The 19036-nt window shown below is 40.1% G+C and overlaps 5 protein-coding genes across 17 annotated transcripts in view; 2 read left to right on the forward strand and 3 right to left on the reverse strand.

Annotated features, from left to right (window-relative positions):
- Positions 1–3132, reverse strand: part of sona (sol narae) — a 55299-nt gene extending 52167 nt beyond the window's left edge. For 4 of the 11 annotated variants that reach the window (XM_070210313.1, XM_070210314.1, XM_015174345.3 and 1 more), the window contains exon 1: positions 1936–3130. The gene's annotated coding sequence lies outside the window, so the exon portion shown is untranslated. Of the gene's footprint in view, positions 1–1935 lie in introns of all 11 variants that reach the window. The other 7 variants (XM_032437009.2, XM_070210315.1, XM_015174347.3 and 4 more) reach the window with 4 other exon arrangements.
- Positions 3133–10052: 6920 nt separating this feature from the next.
- Positions 10053–11120, reverse strand: LOC6626590 (uncharacterized). Of its 3 annotated transcripts, XM_070209598.1 has the most exons (4): positions 10928–11120; positions 10774–10799; positions 10346–10510; positions 10053–10287 (listed from the first exon to the last, which is right to left on the reverse strand). In XM_070209598.1, exons 1-4 carry the CDS (start codon positions 10959–10961, stop codon positions 10132–10134), a joined length of 381 nt encoding a protein of 126 aa, XP_070065699.1. In that variant the 5' UTR covers positions 10962–11120; the 3' UTR covers positions 10053–10131. The 3 variants fall into 3 exon arrangements, with proteins under 3 accessions (XP_070065699.1, XP_070065700.1, XP_032292726.1); XM_070209599.1 differs by lacking the exon at positions 10774–10799 and having other exon boundaries at positions 10918–11110; XM_032436835.2 differs by lacking the exon at positions 10774–10799 and having other exon boundaries at positions 10928–11109.
- A 61-nt stretch (positions 11121–11181) lies between these two features.
- On the forward strand, positions 11182–12291 carry LOC116651088 (receptor expression-enhancing protein 3). Its single transcript, XM_032436834.2, has one exon. The coding sequence runs from the start codon at positions 11264–11266 to the stop codon at positions 12110–12112; it is 849 nt and encodes a 282-aa protein (XP_032292725.1). The 5' UTR covers positions 11182–11263; the 3' UTR covers positions 12113–12291.
- A 1060-nt stretch (positions 12292–13351) lies between these two features.
- On the reverse strand, positions 13352–16005 carry Ssrp (structure specific recognition protein). The gene is made up of 3 exons (XM_002049732.4): positions 15817–16005; positions 14117–15703; positions 13352–14057 (listed from the first exon to the last, which is right to left on the reverse strand). Exons 1-3 carry the CDS (start codon positions 15868–15870, stop codon positions 13509–13511), a joined length of 2190 nt encoding a protein of 729 aa, XP_002049768.1. The 5' UTR covers positions 15871–16005; the 3' UTR covers positions 13352–13508.
- A 459-nt stretch (positions 16006–16464) lies between these two features.
- LOC6626588 (gastrulation defective protein 1 homolog) lies at positions 16465–18552 on the forward strand. The gene has a single exon (XM_002049731.4). It carries the CDS (start codon positions 16573–16575, stop codon positions 18496–18498), a length of 1926 nt encoding a protein of 641 aa, XP_002049767.1. The 5' UTR covers positions 16465–16572; the 3' UTR covers positions 18499–18552.
- The last annotated feature ends 484 nt before the right edge of the window (positions 18553–19036 follow it).

Genomic DNA, 19036 nt, shown 5'->3' on the forward strand with positions numbered 1-19036 from the left:
GATTGCGTGCAGCAGTGCGGTCGCCTGTTGGAAAAACGGCAAACCGCAAAATGAAAGTGAAATTGAAATTGAAATTGAAGAAGACGTCAAAAGCGCAGCTCAGAAACACGAGTCAAGACTTGCATACAACGTGTATATATATATATGTATATATGTGTATATATAAATCTGTTATGTATTTGTCTGCGAAATGCGTTATGCCCAAACTTATTACATTTATGACATTTGCATTATTAATATTTTATGAAGGCGCCAATTGAAATGCTTAAATATTGCATATTTATGAACAGGAAGTAAGCCTGATTTTATTTAAATGGATATTAGTTTATAACGAAAAAGACTAATTTGATGTCTGACAGGCAAATACATAATTAATTTTTATCATATTCAGAAACTATTTTATTTATTTGCAATTGCTAAAACTTTAAATTCGTCGTATCGAAACATTAAGAATGTTCACAAAATATTGAAAAATAAACCTTAGAAGATTTAACTAAATTTCATAAGCTAAGCATTTTAGGTAATGCTATAAACAACTATTCAATATTTAATAGTTTTTTCTTTATAAATTTTGCATACATCGATAAATAGTTTTTTCAAATAGCAAAAAATACGATGCACACATTATCAACAATAAATTACGCTGAAAACTATTTTATTAAATGTTGAAGAAAAAATGCAATTAAATAAAACACACACACTCACACACACGCACACAAAGAGTTGAACGGATAGGCGACTGCGGACAGCGAGACAAACAAACAGGTTACTCGGGTTTCTTCTTCGGTGTCAATGAAAAGGCACAGCAAAAAAAAAAAAAAAAAATATAAATAAATAAAAATAAAAGATGAATTCAAAAAGTGGACACTGTCGTCGAGCTGATGAACGATGCCACTCAACGAGCACAGCTGACAAGGTTTTGTCTGCCCCTTTGCATAAACACACGCGACAATATCTTCGAATTTGAGCACAAACCAGACGAAAACGTAATACAATTCGCATGTAAACATTGTCTAAGGGTGTGCATAGAATGCGAGTGCATAGAAAGTTGCAAATCTACAGTTACAGTCTGATTGGAACTAAGATAATTATGCATACAAGTTAAAAGCTGGCGCAGGTAGCAGCTGAAAGCTCACTCTCTCGCCCTCTCTCTGCCTGTCGCTCTTTCTCTGTGCTTTGTTGCAATACGAGCTGCAATAATTGCAACAATAACAGTGAAGAGAGCAGAGTAAAGCGTATCGGGCAATAATAACTGTAGCAATATTACAAAATCGCTACGATCGAAGCCACAAAGCGGCCAGAAACAACAACTACAGCAACAACAACAATGAGATAATAACGTGCACAGCCAAAATACCCGACAACAACAATGAAAAGTCGTTTTATATGCATTTATAGCTGCATACATTCAAACATATAAAAACTAAAAATAAAATAAAATCAATTACGTATTGCACTCTGATGAAACCAAGAAACAAGCCCACTTTTTGAATGGGCCTTAAAAAAAAAAACAGCCTACAGTAATATTTGAATATTTTTTTTCATATTATGCGATTTGCTTATTTGACAATTAGCAAGTTTTTCAATTCAATAAATTAACAATTCGATACATTTTTCCAAAATGTGTGAAGGTTTTAATTAAACAAACTTGTCTGCAAATTAGTAAAAGCCAACGAAATTCGTTCGTTAGCCCCAATCTTGAAAAAAAAAAGTATTAAATAATCTTGTGGAGATGTGTAAAACTTTTAAAGAACCGTCAGGGTACGGCTAGAAGTCAGTTCGCAGTAATAGATCATGTGACACAGAATTATAAATCCAAGCAAAAATTGTATGCCATGAATAAATTTTGATAAACAAGATATTCAACTAATGTATCTAAGATAAAACTTAAAATAGACTTAAAATATTCTTAACTCTATTCAATTGTCAACTTACCTAAGTCCGAAATTTATCTAACTTCTATGCGGCCAAAAATGGCCGACGAACTTTACACGAAAATCCCTTTTGAAATTTTAAAATATGTACAGCACTCTCATACGCATATATTGATATTCGTTTGCGATGGACTTGATGACTGTGTTATACTCTTATGAACGTAGAACAGCTTTAGCGAGCGAATATACCGTTATTGTGTTTTGAAAATTGCAACACGTCTGCGCCTGCGCCCTGTGCTCTTCTCCTCTGGCTCCGACCAAGAGATGCGACGATAGCAACAACGATAACGATAACGATAACGATAACGAGAGCCAAGCGCGCACCGATTGCTGTGCACTGATTACTGATAACTGTTGAACAGTACAGTACAGAACAGAACAGAACAGAGCAGGGCAAAACACAGAACACACAGAACCAGAACACAGAACCCACAACACGAACGGAAAGAAAGACGAACAGCGATTAAACTGCAGGCGGGCACTGCGCTAAGATTAAATACGGCGTGAAATTTGCTTGGCAGACGACTTTTTCAGTAGTTGTTGTTGTTAACGAAATTTATTTTTCACTCATTCCATTTCATTGCGATTGTAATTGTGATTCTGATTGTATTGCTTTTATTATTTCTTAACCTTCTCCGGGCTCAGAACACGAAAAAACATAAACAATAAAAAAGCGCGGCGGCGACGCAGCAGAGCAGCAGCAGCAGCAGCAGCAGCAACAGCAACGGAAAAAATGGCAGACTGTCTGACCGTTGGGTGCGAGCGAGATAGAAATTAAAATGGAGATTACTTGAAAGGCAGATTCACTTTTTTTTTTTTGCTTTTTATTTTTATTTTTGTTGTTTGCTTTTGTTTTGCCCAACACGATTACGAAAACGGAGAGTTGAGGAGATTGCGAATTGAGCTTAATTCAATGGAGCTGAAGCTGCTGCCTTTTCTTGGTTGGGTTTGTTGTTGTGTTTACACTTTTGAGCGCCGTTTAGGCGTCGCTTTGCCACTGCACTGGGAAGAACTTAAAGGCAGCCTTACATAAGCTGCGCTTTTGGGAATCTCAATGGGTTTAATTTTTTTTTTTTTTGTGTGTGTGCTTGTATTTAAATTTATAATTTTGGTAGTTGGTTTGACGTATCGCGTCTGCGTGCCGTTTTTGTGGCCGTCTACGGAAACTGGTCGGCGCACACTAAAGTTAACGTTCGCTTGGGCAGCGCTGCGCAGTCCAAAAAATATAGCGCACGATGATCGGGCCAGCAGCAACAACAATAAAAGCTGACGACGGCGCAAGCGAGACAGACAGCAACAGCAACAACAACAATCGGCCAGAGCCGAGCTTTGGCCCAAACCGTTGCCGTTGTGTTTGGTGTTGCTTAGGCCCAAAGCTAGTCGATGGCTTAAAGCCAAAGCCACATCCAAAGTTGCCTTGAAAGCTTCCAATGAAAGCGAAAACGAAAACGAAAACGATAGCGACAACAAAAGCAAAAACCACTTGCATTTTTCATAGTCAGCATGAGTTAGCTTTTGAGTGGAACTTTGAGTGGAAGTTTAAGTTCATTTCGCACTGCCTCTCATTTTCTCACACACACTCTCTCTCTCTCTCTCTCTCTCTCTCTCTCTCTCTCTCTGTTTTTGCACTGTGGTGACTTACTCGACGCGTTGAATGACTTTTAGAGTGCAGTTATTGTTGCTGAAAAGCATTTGATTAATGTTGTAAAGATTTGTTTTAATTTATCTTCAGTTTGCAATCTTCTCAACAAAACATAACTCACATGCAAATTTCCAGACACAAAACAGACATTGTTTAATTGCTCAGTTTATGAAAAGCAAAATGTGTCATTAAAGGCATTGACAGCACGCCACATTGTTAACAGGAAGCTGTTGAAGCTTCAACATGTGTTTCCCTCGGGCGTGATTCGCCAAATTGCAATTAGCATCAATACTAATTAGTAAGAATTTCAATAAAACATTTATTTTTACCATAACCCAATAGAATAAACTGTCCAAAAACCAAAGCTTAACCCAAACAGATTTAAGCCGAGGACTCTTATTGCCATTTACCATGAACAGAGCTGTAGTACATATAAATCTACCCTACTTCCACCCCTCAAAATATACATATACAACAAAAATATTAGAAAATTAGTTTAAAAACCAAAAATTGTATTTAACCTATTCCAACAACTTTAGTATAGTAAAATGAAACGTATGTAGAGGGAAGGGGGAGTGTATCAAATAGCAAAAGAATTTTTCTTAAGATTCTAGGAAATGATTTTAAAACCGAAACTTCACCAACCAAAGCCAAGAAAATAAATAATAAGAAAATAAGTAAGATCGACAGATTTTCAGAAAATTGTGAAATGCCTCTCATGTGTATTTAAAAAACAAGTAAGAGGTTCTAGTCGGCAGCTCCCGACTAGGGGATACCCTTAACCCTCTTCTTCCAATATCAAATGCATATAAATATTTTATTTTAGAAGCTATATGTCAAGTTTGCTGACTCTATTATTTACCAAAATTGCCCAAAAAACAGGATATCGATATCGATTTTTAACGATTACTTGAAATCGGAGTAAGTTATCGATTATCGGAAACAAATTCGATCTGCGCGGGAATCTAAATTTTCAAGTCTCTAGCTCTTATAGGTTCTGAGATCCTTGCGTTCATACATACGGACGAACGGACATGGCTAGATCGACTCGGCTATTGATGCTGATCAAGAATATATATACTTTATGGGGTCGGAGATGCTTCCTTCTGCCTGTTACATACATTTGGATTTTGCACAAATAAAATATACCCTTATACCCATTTTTAATGGGTTCAGGGTATAAAAAGTTCTGAACATTACGTTGAAGGCGATTGGATGGTAAACATAAGAAACAGTTCCATTCAAACGCAGTCTGTCCACAATCGATGGGAAATAGTTTGTTAGTTTTGCCGAACCTAACTTAGTAATAAACACAACTGCTTCGCGTGCATACCGCATTTAATTGTCCAATTATTGATAATTTAAAATTGAACATAACATTTGAAAATTCTTGTTCAAATTCCACAAATACGTCGAAGTTCAATGACAGCCATTGTCTCGGATTTTGAATTTGATTAGACGGTTATGGTCCGTAACCTTTCCGTTTTCGACTAACCCGTATAATCAATGCCCAATGCAAATGCTCACACAAATGAATGCGAACAATCAAAGCGGCCCAATTAAAAGGTAATTGTTCCACATTGCGATAAGTGGGATGCTTGGTGGGGGCGTGCAGTAATGCGTGTGCATCCAGGCACAGTGAACCCTCGTGCACGTAAGACCAGCAGTCGTTTGACGTGTGGTCAGCAGATCGACTGGTTGAAACGGCAATGAACTAATCAATCGAAGGGTATAAATATTGATGCGATGCTCTGACTCAACGTGGCTGACGTAGTTGCCGATCCATTATCAGTATCAGTGGATACTGGAGACGCTGGTCGACCCCAATTTGGCTCGAAGTCCGCTCTTATATAAACCAGATAGATTGATATCTTCATCGGATCGTTGGTGTCATTACACGTGTTGCTTCGAGCGCAGCATTTCAAGCGACATTTAGCCCCAGCTGCGATAGGCATCTATTAATGAGCTGTGAGTTTTTCCTATAAACCCCCTTAACACTGCCCAGGGGGGGGTCTGCAACAGGTTTCGTTTCATGGGTCGCCAAATACTGCAGCTGGCGGCGCGTCGGCTCGGAAGTCGGCATCTCGTCGGTTGAACTCATTATTTTAATGTGAATTTCGTGTTAATTGCATTGCATTTGTTTACATTGTCTTAAATCTGTTGTGTTTATTGACACTTTTCGCTGCTTTCTCACAGCCTGACTTCTAAGGCGAAATGCCACAGCGCATTGGCATTACATTTAATTATTGTTTTTCTTCTATTCCTCTCTCCATCGAGACACTGCCTCACAAATTTTAAATAATTAGCTACGCTTTGTGCTCTGCTTGATTTGTGCTTCATAAGTCTGCGCTTTTAGCAACATTCTCGAACCTCAAATAAGCTTAATTCCTCATTCGGTCTTTATAATTTTCATAATGCGATTAGATAGATTCTCATAGAATTAAACTGTTTGAGAATTTCAAGCATCCAGTAATGCATTAGCGTGCTAAGTAAAGCTTTATCCCTTCATCAATTTCTTTACTTTGCAATAACTAATTTTCTGCCACATTTACATTGATGCTTGGAAATAAGTTTGCAACGGCTCTAATGAAAATCAGCAAGTTGCATACAATAGTCGACATTTACACAAATTATTGTGAAAATGAGCCGGTTGGGGGGAAAATGAAAACAGTTTCATGCAACAACTTGCCACCGAATTTCCAAGCTTGCGTGAAGAAATGCTCAAGAACAGCGTCTTAGTATTAAGGTACATCACATTATACATAATTTGTTGTGAAATTCACTTAGAGAAATACAATAAACAGCGAAATTTATAGAGTTTTAAGACATCCATATTACTAAAAATTGAAAACAGCTGATTGAAAATCAGACAAAAGATAGTAAATTGGAGCAAGAATTTTATGTGAATCGCATAGTAGGGCGTTGTCACCTGCCACACTGTACTTCCAATCTCTCGGATTGTTAGGCAAACAGTTAGGAAAAATAGTTTTATATGAAATCCATGATCGATATATTTATAATGATTAGCAGCTATATGAGTTACAGATGTTGTAAAGTTGTTCATTTTTTACATACTTACATACATATTTTACATATACATTTTACATACTAATAAGACGATAGTTAACAATCTTACTTCACGCTCCCGATACTATCTTTGTTTCGTAAATAAATCAATATGTCAAACTTAGATTCTCACGTTTCAAAAAGTTTGATGATGCGTTTACTTTGAATGTAGGTGAAATTAGGTCATTCTGCCCGTTGAAAATAATATTTATGTCCCCGATTAATAAGCCGAGTATTCTGTCCCACATTAATCTACGTCTTAGTCAAAGGTCAATGTCATTTTCCTGCTGCGACGGACGCCGAAGTTTTTTTTGGTATCCACAAGAAGATGGACCGGGTACCAATTTATCATCTCATAAGCATCATGCAATCGTTAATGGTAAATAGTCGTTTTATGAGGCGTCAAAATGCAGTTAAGCATGAAGAAAAAGTAATATATTAAAGTATCATAAAACTGTTTGTCTGCGAGGAGTTTCAGGTTCAAGCCCCTTTCAGATTTCTATAAAAAATGGAGAAACAAAGAAAATCAATAAGCATTTGCATAATTTTCAACACTCCACGCTGCCTGATTTGGGTTTGGATTTGAGATGGGAATTGAAAAAAGCAGCAAAAAGAAATCAATAAAACAAATCCGCCAACCACATTTACGAAATTGTCAACCTAAAACCAACTTGGGTCATTTCAATGATGTAATAAATATATAAACAACGACTAATCAGGTTTCAAACTTTAAACAAAATTGTAACATAAATGCACAAATGTAAATATGAATTTAAAACGAACTTAAATTATGGCCCAACTGAAGAAATGTGAATAAATTAAGATGCAAGCCAAAATAAAACACACACTCACACACACACACACAACAAAAAATGTTAATCAAAGTGTGCATAAAGCGACAACAAGTCGAAAATTGCAGCACTTTACAAAATATTGGACCGAAATCGATTATATTATAAGCATTATTGCCACTATTATGTCGGCTACCTGGTACCAGTCCCCATGGTCCAAGAGCCACAGAGACCACAGAGACCGGAGACCAGCCACTGTTTGGATTTCAGTCAGGCCCATAAACTGGGTCTCTCTCTACTTCTCACTCGTGCGGCTCCATTTATTTTCAAGCCAATAATCTATAAATATTCATAAGCAAGCACACAAGTCGCTCGCTCCGTCTGGCTCCTGGCTTGCGAAAGCCAAACGTGCTCAAGACTCTTGGTTAGTGGGTCCAGCCCATTAGATGAACAATTTTTGGATTTTTGGCTTTATACTGCTTGCAGTGACAGCTTTTAATGCCATGAAATAAATAAGAATTGTTTTCAGCACATATTTTTGTAATATTGAAGAAAACTACATTCAATATACTCAAACAAAACCTGACCTGTCAGGGTATTATGGCCGATCGGTAGCCACTTCCTGCAAATTGGCTAAACGAAATTCAAATCCAATTTGAATGCGATTATTGTCAAAAATGTGAATCATTTGGAGTGGAGGCGTTGCTGTCACTTAGGTAAAATCAATTTGTAAAGAAAGCAGAATACACACTTTTTTTTTTGTGGCAAAAACTAAGCAAATGATTTGTCATGCCGAAAGATTGATTAATTGATACACAACACAAATACAAAAGACTGAAGCAACGAACTTGCAACGAGCGCACGTTGCTGTTTTAATACAGTTAAATGAGTTCAAAGGCAACGCTGGCCAAAAATACGTGCAATTTAAATGCAATTAGCACACAATTAATCTTGATCAACATGAAGATCAGTGCGAACACTGCAAATATCAATTTGTAGCGCGTTTGTTTAGCGTTTCTTAATTCAATAAGGAATTTCTTGGTTTATTATTAAGTTATTAACGAATGCCTTAATGCAACAGAGTTTATGTATATTGACGAAATGGATTTTTATAAATTCATTTTAAATATACTTGGCTTGTTATTTTATAAAAATGTGAGATTTTTTCAGAGTTTCACAGGGCATAATCTTATACCTTTGCGGACATTTGCCTTAGGGGCTTACAAATATGTTAGAATAGTCGAGCTAATAAAAGCTAAGTTTAAAAAGTTTTATATTGTTGGTTAATGACATCGATTTTTATTGATTGCGTGTAAAGAGAGCATGTTGTTGATGTTGTGAAATGGAAGGAATTACTTTAAAGGTTTTCTAACCAACATGAGCATGATTGCGCCTTTGAACGGAATCTCTTGCCGTTCAGGCCATTCAGTTCATTTAGATGACGCATTGACTTGTTTTGGATACTAAGTGTAATTGCGACTAAAGTCAATAACTTGAAAATGAAGTTCCTTAGCCTTTGGCTTGGCTTGTTTTTGAGGCTTGACTTCATTTGAATTTGGGTTAATCAGCGATAAAGCGCTCATCGACGTCCCAAAAACCGCGTGCGAAAATTATTTATTTACAAGCAACAAATATTAACAATAATACATATTATTTGCAAGGAATACGAGAGAGAGAGAGAGAGAGAGAGATAGAGCACAAAAAACAAACTTATTATAAATGGGCCTTTTGTCTTGAGCTGCTAATTGCTGCTCATTAATTTGCATGTGAAATTAATTGCCAACATTTATGCATTGTCGAGTCGCATTGTTGCTTCTCCAAAGTGTTATTACTTCCTAGGCAATCGCCTGTCAGCGCACTCAATAACACAAGATATAATAACATTTAGTGGGATTCCGTTCAGTTTTGGAGTTCAAGTTTTTGCAATTGACCCATTAACTCATTATGCATGCAAAGTTGGTATTGGTATTCATATATATTTGCCTTTTACATTTGACATATGTACGTATACGTAATTATATGTTGGGCGATAGACAGACGGACAGCCTTTTTATTTCCGTCAACATTTCAGTTATTAGACACAATTACAATTAATTTACGTTTCGATTTCAATGGGCACGCAGCGTGATTGGCTGGACATCGATTGGCTAATGCGTTGAAAGGTCTTTGATTTCAATAAGATCTCATGTGCCCAAGACTTGATGGCTTTTTAATGCCTGCCCAAATGTCATGACCGAGCATTTGGTCGAGGGTCGCGCGCATAGGTTAGAGGCTAGACCATGTGAATTGTTAGGCGAGACTCCAGCATTTTGAATAACCTTTAAAGCGCACGCCAAATAATAATTTCAATAATTCTTAATTATATTTTATACAATTATATTATGCCACAGACCTGGTTTCGTGACCCATAATTCAGAAGTTAATAAAACACGTGCTGTACGAGTCAACGTGTACATCCATAAAATAATTGAATATTGCAAAACAAATCAGGAATATAAAAAGTATTTTGATTCGAGTTCTCGTTACTGTCCAAATTTCGTTCGGGTTCACAATTTATATGCAATTAGCAAATTAGTTTATTTTACCTGTCGTTGATTTCAATTACAATAATTCGATTTATTGAGCGCATTTACATACTACACATTCATTAATTTATATTTTAATTAAATTAAATTTTTGGTTCGCTGGATCGTTTTTACTAACGTGACTCCGTCAGCGTGAAGAACACCTTCAGCGTGGTCCGCTCTCGATGATCGAAGCTGAACGTGGAATAGATCGCATAATCCCCGCCAGGAAGCGGCAGCAAGTCGAGCGCCTTGACTGGAAACCGAAAATGCTCCACGCTCAACTCAGACTGGATATGAATTGTAGATTTTGCTTAGATATCAAAAAGAATTGGTCAGAAAACTCACGGGCAGTGGGCATTTGTTAACGTTTGTGTGATTCGCGAAGCTATTAAACACGATATTCACAAAGGGATGGTTCCGCTTCTCCAGATACTCGCACACATCGCAGTGCCTCACATCGTACAGGAAGGGCTTGTAGCCGCTGGCGCGTTTCAGCAGCTGTATTCGCATCTGAAGAAAGTGTAACACAAATAGCAAAAAATAAAGAAACAACAAAGAAGCAAAGTAAAAATATTTAAGATATTCTGAAAAGTAAAAAGATGTGCGTGCTTAAACATGCTTTTCGACAGATCGCTCCTATGGCAGCTATATGATATAGTGGTACGATGTAAATAATATTTTGCATAAATGTAAAGAACATAGTTTAACTTATAAATGGCGAGTTTGGTCAAGATATCTTGAAAAACAAAGAAGTTTTCCATTCAACAACGTACTATTCGATCGATTGTTCCTATGGCAGCTATACGATATAGTGGTCCGATGTTGATAGGATTTTGCAAATAAATAAGAAGCATAGTAAAACTATTAAATGCCGAGTTTGGTCAAGACATCTAAATAAACAAACTAGTTTTTCATACAAGAACCTACTCTTCGACAGGTCCGATCCAGCTGGCTCCGACATATGTACTGCGTGCAACAGAAATTTGCAAATAAGATGAAATGTCTGAACAATTTATGACTAGTGAAAGGAAAATGTGTACTTAACTAAATTTATAGATATTTTCCAAAAAATTCTCTTATTAATTTCTTATTATAGAAATAGTTTCATATTTGAAGCAGACTCTAATGCAATTAATGAATGAATTAGAATGAGGTGGAGATATGTGAGATATGTCAGAGAGGGGAAAGTGTCAGACACAAAAACAATTCGTTTTAAAATTCATTTCATATTTATATATAATTTGACAACGAAATCCTCTAAATATGTGTTTTTTTGGCTTCATCACGCGTTTCCTGGTTATCATCTTTGGCATTCTGGTGCCGGCACGCTACACGCACAAGGCGCTCGGCGTGGAAGAGTTGAATGCCTGGGGCAAATACTGGGTTGTCTATGCGTGGCTTGTGTGCATGGAGGTAGCTGGAGACACTCTCTTCAATTGGCTACCATTGTATGCGGAGACGAAGCTGCTGATCGTGCTTTGGCTGGTCATCTCTGCGCCGCAGGCCAGCGTCTGGGTCTTCGATTCGATTCTGAGTCCACTTTTGGGGCGCTACATGACGCGGATTGATGATATTCTGCTGCACGGCAAGCGGCATCTACTGCGCGATGCCCTCAGCTACACAGTGCAACTGTGCTCTAGCAGTATTGACACGCTAGTTCCCAAAATCTCGCTAATTTGGAAAAAGGCAAGCGAAACGCGAACGAACGGTTCTACTGGAGTGGACACAGCCACCGAGGCCAGCAATCCCCCCTTTCAAGAAGTGGAAACCGTGACCAATTCTAATACAAATGTGTATTATGATCCAAACATCGACGACGAATCGTTTAATGTGGCGAGCCCTACTTCTTCATATTCCAATACTTTTCTGCCGGAGCAAAGGAAAAAGCTGTCGAAGCTTTCGCTGCCAGATCTGGCCATGAAGGCCAGTCGGCCACCAATCAGTCGGCCCATAATGAAGCAATATGTATACGACATGCCGGTCAAGGATCTTAGCCTAAGTGAGGATCCACTTTCGGATATGGAGGATCTGCTGAAAAGCGAGCGCATCGCCGCGGAGCTGCATCATCGTCCGATATCCATGCTGAGAGATCATCGCCGTCACTATCAATAGGTTTCGAAACATAGCACTATCCGTTTTTCAATAAATTCACTGTTAAGCGACTGTAAACTTCTCTGTTAGGCAGTCAACTCATAAAAGCCTGCCAATACGTTAACATGACGTCATTTGCAGAGTCTCAAAACTCTATTTGGACGCAAGGTTATCGATTAAATAAATCATTTAAATAACAAGTATTCTCTATTCAAATTGATTAAGAGTTCTTTCCTCACATTAAGGAAATTCTATAAGTCGATTAATTTACAGCTCAAATATATATATCTCGTTGTCTGAGTTGTCTGAGCTTATAAGTAAGATTGGATTTTGGAAATTCCATTCGCAATTTCTAAAAATCCCCCTGGATAAATGTGAAGAAATTGACCTGATCTGGGCAAAGCCGGGTATCACCCGCTAGTACATGTTATTCAAAACTGCGCATTTGAGAAATCTTTAAAAAAAATACTGGGGTTACTAATATAATATTTCAGCATTCATATAACTGTAATTCTTATACATTTTTGTAAATATTTATATTGTATTAATAAGTTTTTGAATACAAATGATGGATAGCTGCAAGGTATCTATTTGAGAAAAATAACTATTTCTGTATTCAATTTACAATAATAAAAAATGTTAATAAAAACTTACAAAAAGATAAAAATTAGTATATAGAATTTCGTGTATAAATATATGCTGTAGGTTAATCGATTTCAAATGTTGTTTTGACAATTATTCGATGAAGCGATTGCTCAACTCAAGCGTGTATTGGGAAACTCACCGAAACTGGACTTTTCGGAAATTGTATGATCTTTACGCGCAAACTCATTTCAGCCACGTCGCGCTTTACCGCGTAGAGGCGACAGACGGTAAACAGGGTGAAGTTCGCGTCCTGGCTGACGCACTGCACATTTGTGAACTTGGCCAACCCGCTGATCTGAGAAGGGCGCACATTAATGGACCAGTATGGATAACTATGGATAACTCTTGCACTTGCCTGCACAATGTGCCCGAACAGTGCCAGGTGCACTAAGAGCCAGAGCAGCGCCATTTACAATACAGTTTCTCTATTATAAATTACAAAATTCGCTGCCTTTTCGAGTTTATTTTCAATGTGTTTGAGCACAAAACAAAACGCGTGCAAGCTGGCCAACAGACTTTTGGCCAATTATTCGTATTTCAAAATATTTGTTGTTCATTGCTGATAAAAAAATAAATTGATCAGCAATTGGCTGTATCGACGCAATTATTTAGCAATTATATGGAAATTTGGGTGTTTAATGAAAAGACAAATTTTAGACCAAGCCGTTAGCTGGTCTGTTTATAACAGTTATCTTAGAGTTAAGCGCATGTTTAGCTGTGTGAGTATGTGTGTGTGTGTGTGTGTGTGTTGTGTTCATGGAAATGTTTTTATCTAATCGCTGGCATCATCCTCATCATCATTACTTTCGTTGGTCTCCTCCTCCGTGGCCTCCGCTTCGCTTTCGCTTTGTTTGGCCGTCTTGTTGGACGTTGGCTCTACCGTTTTGCTCTTCTTTTTGGCTGGCTCACTGTTTGTCTTTTTGGCCTCCTCGGAGCTGGTGGAATCATCTTCGGATATGTATTCCTTGCTCTTAAAACCACTGCCCGAGGTATTTGCCTTTTTCGCGGGTGAGGGCTCCGAGGTGCGTTTTTTAACCGGTTTGCTGCTGGGGCTGTCCTCATCATCGCTGCCGGCGCCGGCGCCTGGTTTGTAATTGCGCATCTCATCCTGGTAGCGTTGCCTATCCTTGGCAGCTATCTCCTCCCACTTGGATTTATCCTTAAGCTCCTTCCACATCTCACCGCCCTTCTTAGCTATTTCTGTTACCTTAATGCCCGGATTATCGCGCTTAATTTGCTCACGCGTATCGTTTAGCCACAACATAAAAGCTGTTGTGGCACGTTTCGGCTTGTTGCTGTCCTTCTTCTTGGTGGTCTTTTTCTAAAGAGTAAGCACAAGAATTAGACTTAGGTTTTATTACGATTAAGAGATTTGCTTACTGTACGCTCCTTTTCCTTGTGTTTCTTCTCTTTCTTCTCCTTCTTTTCGCGCTTCTTTTCCTTGTGCTTCTTTTTGGACGCTGCATCGCTGTCACCTTCGCCACCACCTCCGCTAGCATCGCTATCTTCATCCGAGTCGCTCTGCACGTTGCTATCGTACTCCTCGGCCACATCCGATTCGTTTTCATTGGGCTTAAAGTCCTCGTCGGTGGACTCCTCGTCGGAATCGTCACCGTCATCGTCATCCTCCTCCTTCTCACGCGCTTCTGCCTTGAGTCGTGCCAGATAGGCGTCCGGCTCGTTTTCATTGTCTGAGTCACCAAAGTCAACATCCTTGTAGCCAGTCTTGTCCTTGCCCATGTTGCTAACATGCAGCTTCTTCTGTGTGATAAAGTCAAACAGCTTGGCGTACTCTTCCTTCTCGATGGACGAAAAAATATGCACAGTGCCATTCTTAAGTGTGACCTCAAAATCAAAGGAGCGCGTTGAGCCGCCGCTGCGGGCAAAGTTCACTGAGCTGATCTCTTCGAACCGTATGTGCAGAGGTGGCTTGTGGATGTAGATAAACCCGCGCTCCAGCGGATACAAATAGCCGGCGGCGGCCTTGAACGAACAACCAACTGCAGCTGTGCCAGAATGGCCAATAAAATTGCCCGGACCTGTTATCTTGCGTCCAATCAGAACCTTCATCACCTTGCCCATGACCTCATAAACGGGCCCAGACAGCTCCTTCTCCAGCTTGCCCTCATACTTGTCGCGCAACTCCGCCTCGCTGAACGGCAGCTCAATGGTGGTCTCCTCATCGGGTGCGAACAATAGCACTAGGTAGTGATAACGCGTCTGACCCTGCTTTATGGGCGGGTCCAGCGAGAGCACAAAAAACATTTGACGGCTATCCTTATGCGGGAGCATGAACAAGCGCAACACCGAGTCCATGGGTATTTTGTAGTCGAATGTCTTGCCGTGCAGTTGGAAAAATGTCGAAAAGATTTTGATATCGTATCGACCACGCGGCGTCAGAATGTGTATTTCACGGAATATAGCAATGGACTCGCCAGATGCCGATATGACCGACGCCTTGTTCATAACGTTCTGATGGAATTTTTCAACTGGATCCTCATCCGCCGACTCGACAGCTGGTATATGAAAGCGCATTTCCAGCAAGCCCACGGGCGCATCATCGTTCTGATGGAACTCCAGTGTCACCTCGTTCTTGCCTGTGACGCATTGCGAGACATGCGACAAGGGCACCTCAAAAATTGTCTTTGTATCCTTATCGAAGCTGAGCACAGAGCCCATGAAGCGTGCCGTGCCCCAGTTCCAGCCCTTGACGCACATTTCCTTCTCCACCATTTCCTGTGAATAGGCCTCTTTGATGTACTTGCCCAGCTTTTCATGTTCGCTATCGCGAAATCCACTAAAGCGATGTAGCGCTCCGCTCTTGGTAAAGATGCGTAGACCCCAGGTACCCACGAACTTTTGGGAATTGATGAGATCAATATCCTCCGCGGCAATTTGCTCCACTTTGCCCGTTTTATTGTTTTTAAAGATTATGTTCTGTTCAGTGAGCTTCAGGCGTCCAGACGACTGAGGCCAATAAATCCATTAAATAATATTGCATTAGGTAGCAAAGAAGATGACAGAGGAAGGGAAAACAGATGTTAGACAAATGTTGCTGGCAATTTGTGAATCAGACTCACCAAAACGCCGCGCACTTCGGCGTTTATGTCATTGTACTCCAAGGCGTCCACCATTTTCAATGTGCCCTGCACTAAATAATAAACCAATAAACTATCAATTACACCACTCTGCGTAATTTATAAAACTAAAAAGACGCAAAAAAATTCGACACGAGAGAAACGCCAAGAGCCGACTGCGCGCCTAATTTTAGGTTAGATGCTAGAGGTGAGATTTGTTTCACAGAGTTGCTACTTGTCACGAGTATTTTAAGGTATCGGCTTACAGCTGTACGTAATGTGAACACTTTAGATCTAAACAGCAGTAATATAATTGAAATATTATATAGAAATATATTTTACTTCCATATTTCTTTATCCATTATGTTCAATGCACTCAAACAAATTTCTTTTCGATATCATTCCTAATTTTAACATACTTTTAACATCAAGCAGAACACATATAAATATTTAACTCCCCTTCTCATCGTTCATTAACATCCTCTATAGACCTTATAATAGTACCATTTACAATTCGAACTGACCGAATAGCTACATATAAATAGTGCATTTTCATTTCATTTTTAAATACTACCGCAGCAGTCATTATTAGTCTCAACTGTAAAACCAGTCGCAGTATTATAAATATCGATATGTATTCAAATATCGATATATCGATAGCTGAGAATAGCTAAACGAAATCCCAACCTTAGCGCGAGTAAAAACAATAAACACGAATTAAATTTTTTAAGCCGTATACAGAGAAAACCAATCCGTAGAATGCAGCGCGGAAAGATTTCGTTTGGCAAAATACAGCTGAACGTTAGCAAGACGCCTGCTGAGTCCAATGAACCCGCCCAAGATGCCGGTGGCTTCAAGAAAATGGACAAGCAACAGATGATACGACAAATTGAGGATGTAGCCGAGGATCTGGAAAGTCAACACCTTAAAGATGTGATGGGCATAAGCGGCTTTGGCCGCAAGGCCGCCAAGGTGTTTGACATCAGTGAGCAGATCGCTAAGGCGCGCACGTTTGCTCCACCTGTCCAAGAACAAGAGGCGAATGAGGAAGACGAGGATGTTATAGGCCCTTTGCCGCCAGCTGCGGACGCGGGAGCCCAGCAGCAGCCTGATACAAACACCAAAAAGGAAACCAACGAGAAGGAGGATCAGGAAGATGATGAAGATGAAAATGAGGATGATTCCGATGAGGATGAGGAAACGTTATCGCGGCGTATACCTTACACGCACGAAGTGCAAATGCAGCACGGATCACGGGCAGTATTGGCCCTTGCTGGGGATCCATCCGGCGCACGTATTGTGTCGGGCTCCATTGATTACGATATGTGCTTTTGGGACTTCGCCGGCATGGATTCAGCTATGCGCAGCTTTCGCCAGCTGCAGCCGTGTGAAAATCATCCCATACGTGGCCTTCAGTACTCCGTTACAGGCGACATGATCCTGGTTATCTCGGGCAACGCCCAGGCCAAGGTGCTAGATCGAGACGGATTCGAGAAACTGGAATGCTGCAAGGGGGATCAATACATAAGCGACATGACGCGCACCAAGGGCCACGTTGCGCAACTCACATCTGGCTGCTGGCATCCTTTTAACAGGGAACAATTCCTGACCGCAGCACTAGACGGCACACTGCGCATCTGGCAGGGACTACGAGCCAAGGAGCAGCTGCAGGTGATCAAGACACGAGCTCAGGGCGGCCTGAGAACAAATGCCTCCGCCTGTAACTACAATCGAGATGCGACACTAATAGCCGCCGGCTGCGTGGATGGCTCCATACAGACCTGGGATACGCGAAAGATGTTTGTAAATACCACACACTGCGTGCGGACGGCGCACCAAAAGGGTTCGGAGATTACATCCATTGTGTTCTCATACATGGGCCAGCAGCTGGCCACGCGTTCTAATGATGAGACCATGAAGCTCTGGGATCTAAGGAATTTCAAGGACCCGCTGCACACATGGTCGAATCTTTATTCACGTTATGACACAACCGACTGCTGCTTTAGCCCGGATGATCGCATGCTGGTCACCGGCGAGTCGCTGCCCAAGGGCCAAAAAGAGGCCCATCTTTATTTTTACAGCACGCAAAGCTTTGAGCAGGTGCAGCGCATACCCGTAGCTGAGTCGCACGTCATCAAGACGCTGTGGCATCCGAAGCTGAATCAACTTTTTGTCAGCTGCGGCAATGGGATCATCAAATGCTTCTACGATGAACAGCGCAGCATACGCGGCGCCAAGCTGTGCGTGGTTAAGATCCATCGCAAGAGGCAACAGATGGAAATGGTGGGCGTCTCTCAAATTATAACACCACATGCGCTGCCACTCTTCCGGCAGGAGAAGACGCGTTCCTCGCGCAAAAGGATGGAAAAAGCACGCCTGGATCCGGTCAAGTCCAAGCGGCCGGATTTGCCAATTACCAGCGGCCAGGGCGGACGCGTTGCCAGCTCTGGCGGCACTCTCTCCTCCTATGTCATACGCAATCTTGGCCTGAGCAAACGCGTCGACGACGATCAGGATCCACGAGAGGCCATACTTAAGTATGCCAAAGATGCGGCTGAGAATCCATATTGGATTGCGCCCGCCTACAAGCAAACTCAGCCGAAGGCCATATTCTCCGAGAAGCTGCCCGCCGCCGATACAGCACCGGCGGCCAAGAAGCCCAAAACGGACACAGATGGTACATAGTTTAATTAATATTTTTTAAGTACAAACTTAAATAAATCAAGAATGTAGCTACTATTCTTAACTCTCTCTGTCACATATCATACTTGTGCTCTCCGGTTGCAACCTTACTTGATGAATATGAAGTCAGCTTTAAAAATACTTGAAGCTTACCTTAGATCAAAATTTTCTTTTTATGAATGGCCATGGAACGTGCTTTTCCGCGTGACACGACTATTTTCACCATTTCTACTTTGCTTTCATGCAATATTGCGCTCAAAACTATGCAACATTTTATGACAAACATTTAACTTGCATCTATTTCGAGATCCCTTATTGCTTATGTGATCAGTTATGAAGCAGAAATGGTTAATATAAAAAATTAAAACTTAAAACATTACTCTATACAAAAATTAATAAAAGTTCAACTTAATTGTTAGGCTTAAAGAAGTCAATGTATTTTTTAGCTCAATTGGCTTCTGCTGCTTCTCTAAGGTAAATCTACAATAAAAACAGATAAATATATATTATTAGTTGCAGCTTTTGACTAAAGCCCGGTTCG

Source organism: Drosophila virilis, chromosome 5, assembly GCF_030788295.1.
Source record: "Drosophila virilis strain 15010-1051.87 chromosome 5, Dvir_AGI_RSII-ME, whole genome shotgun sequence".
Classification (NCBI taxonomy): Eukaryota; Metazoa; Arthropoda; class Insecta; order Diptera; family Drosophilidae; genus Drosophila; species Drosophila virilis.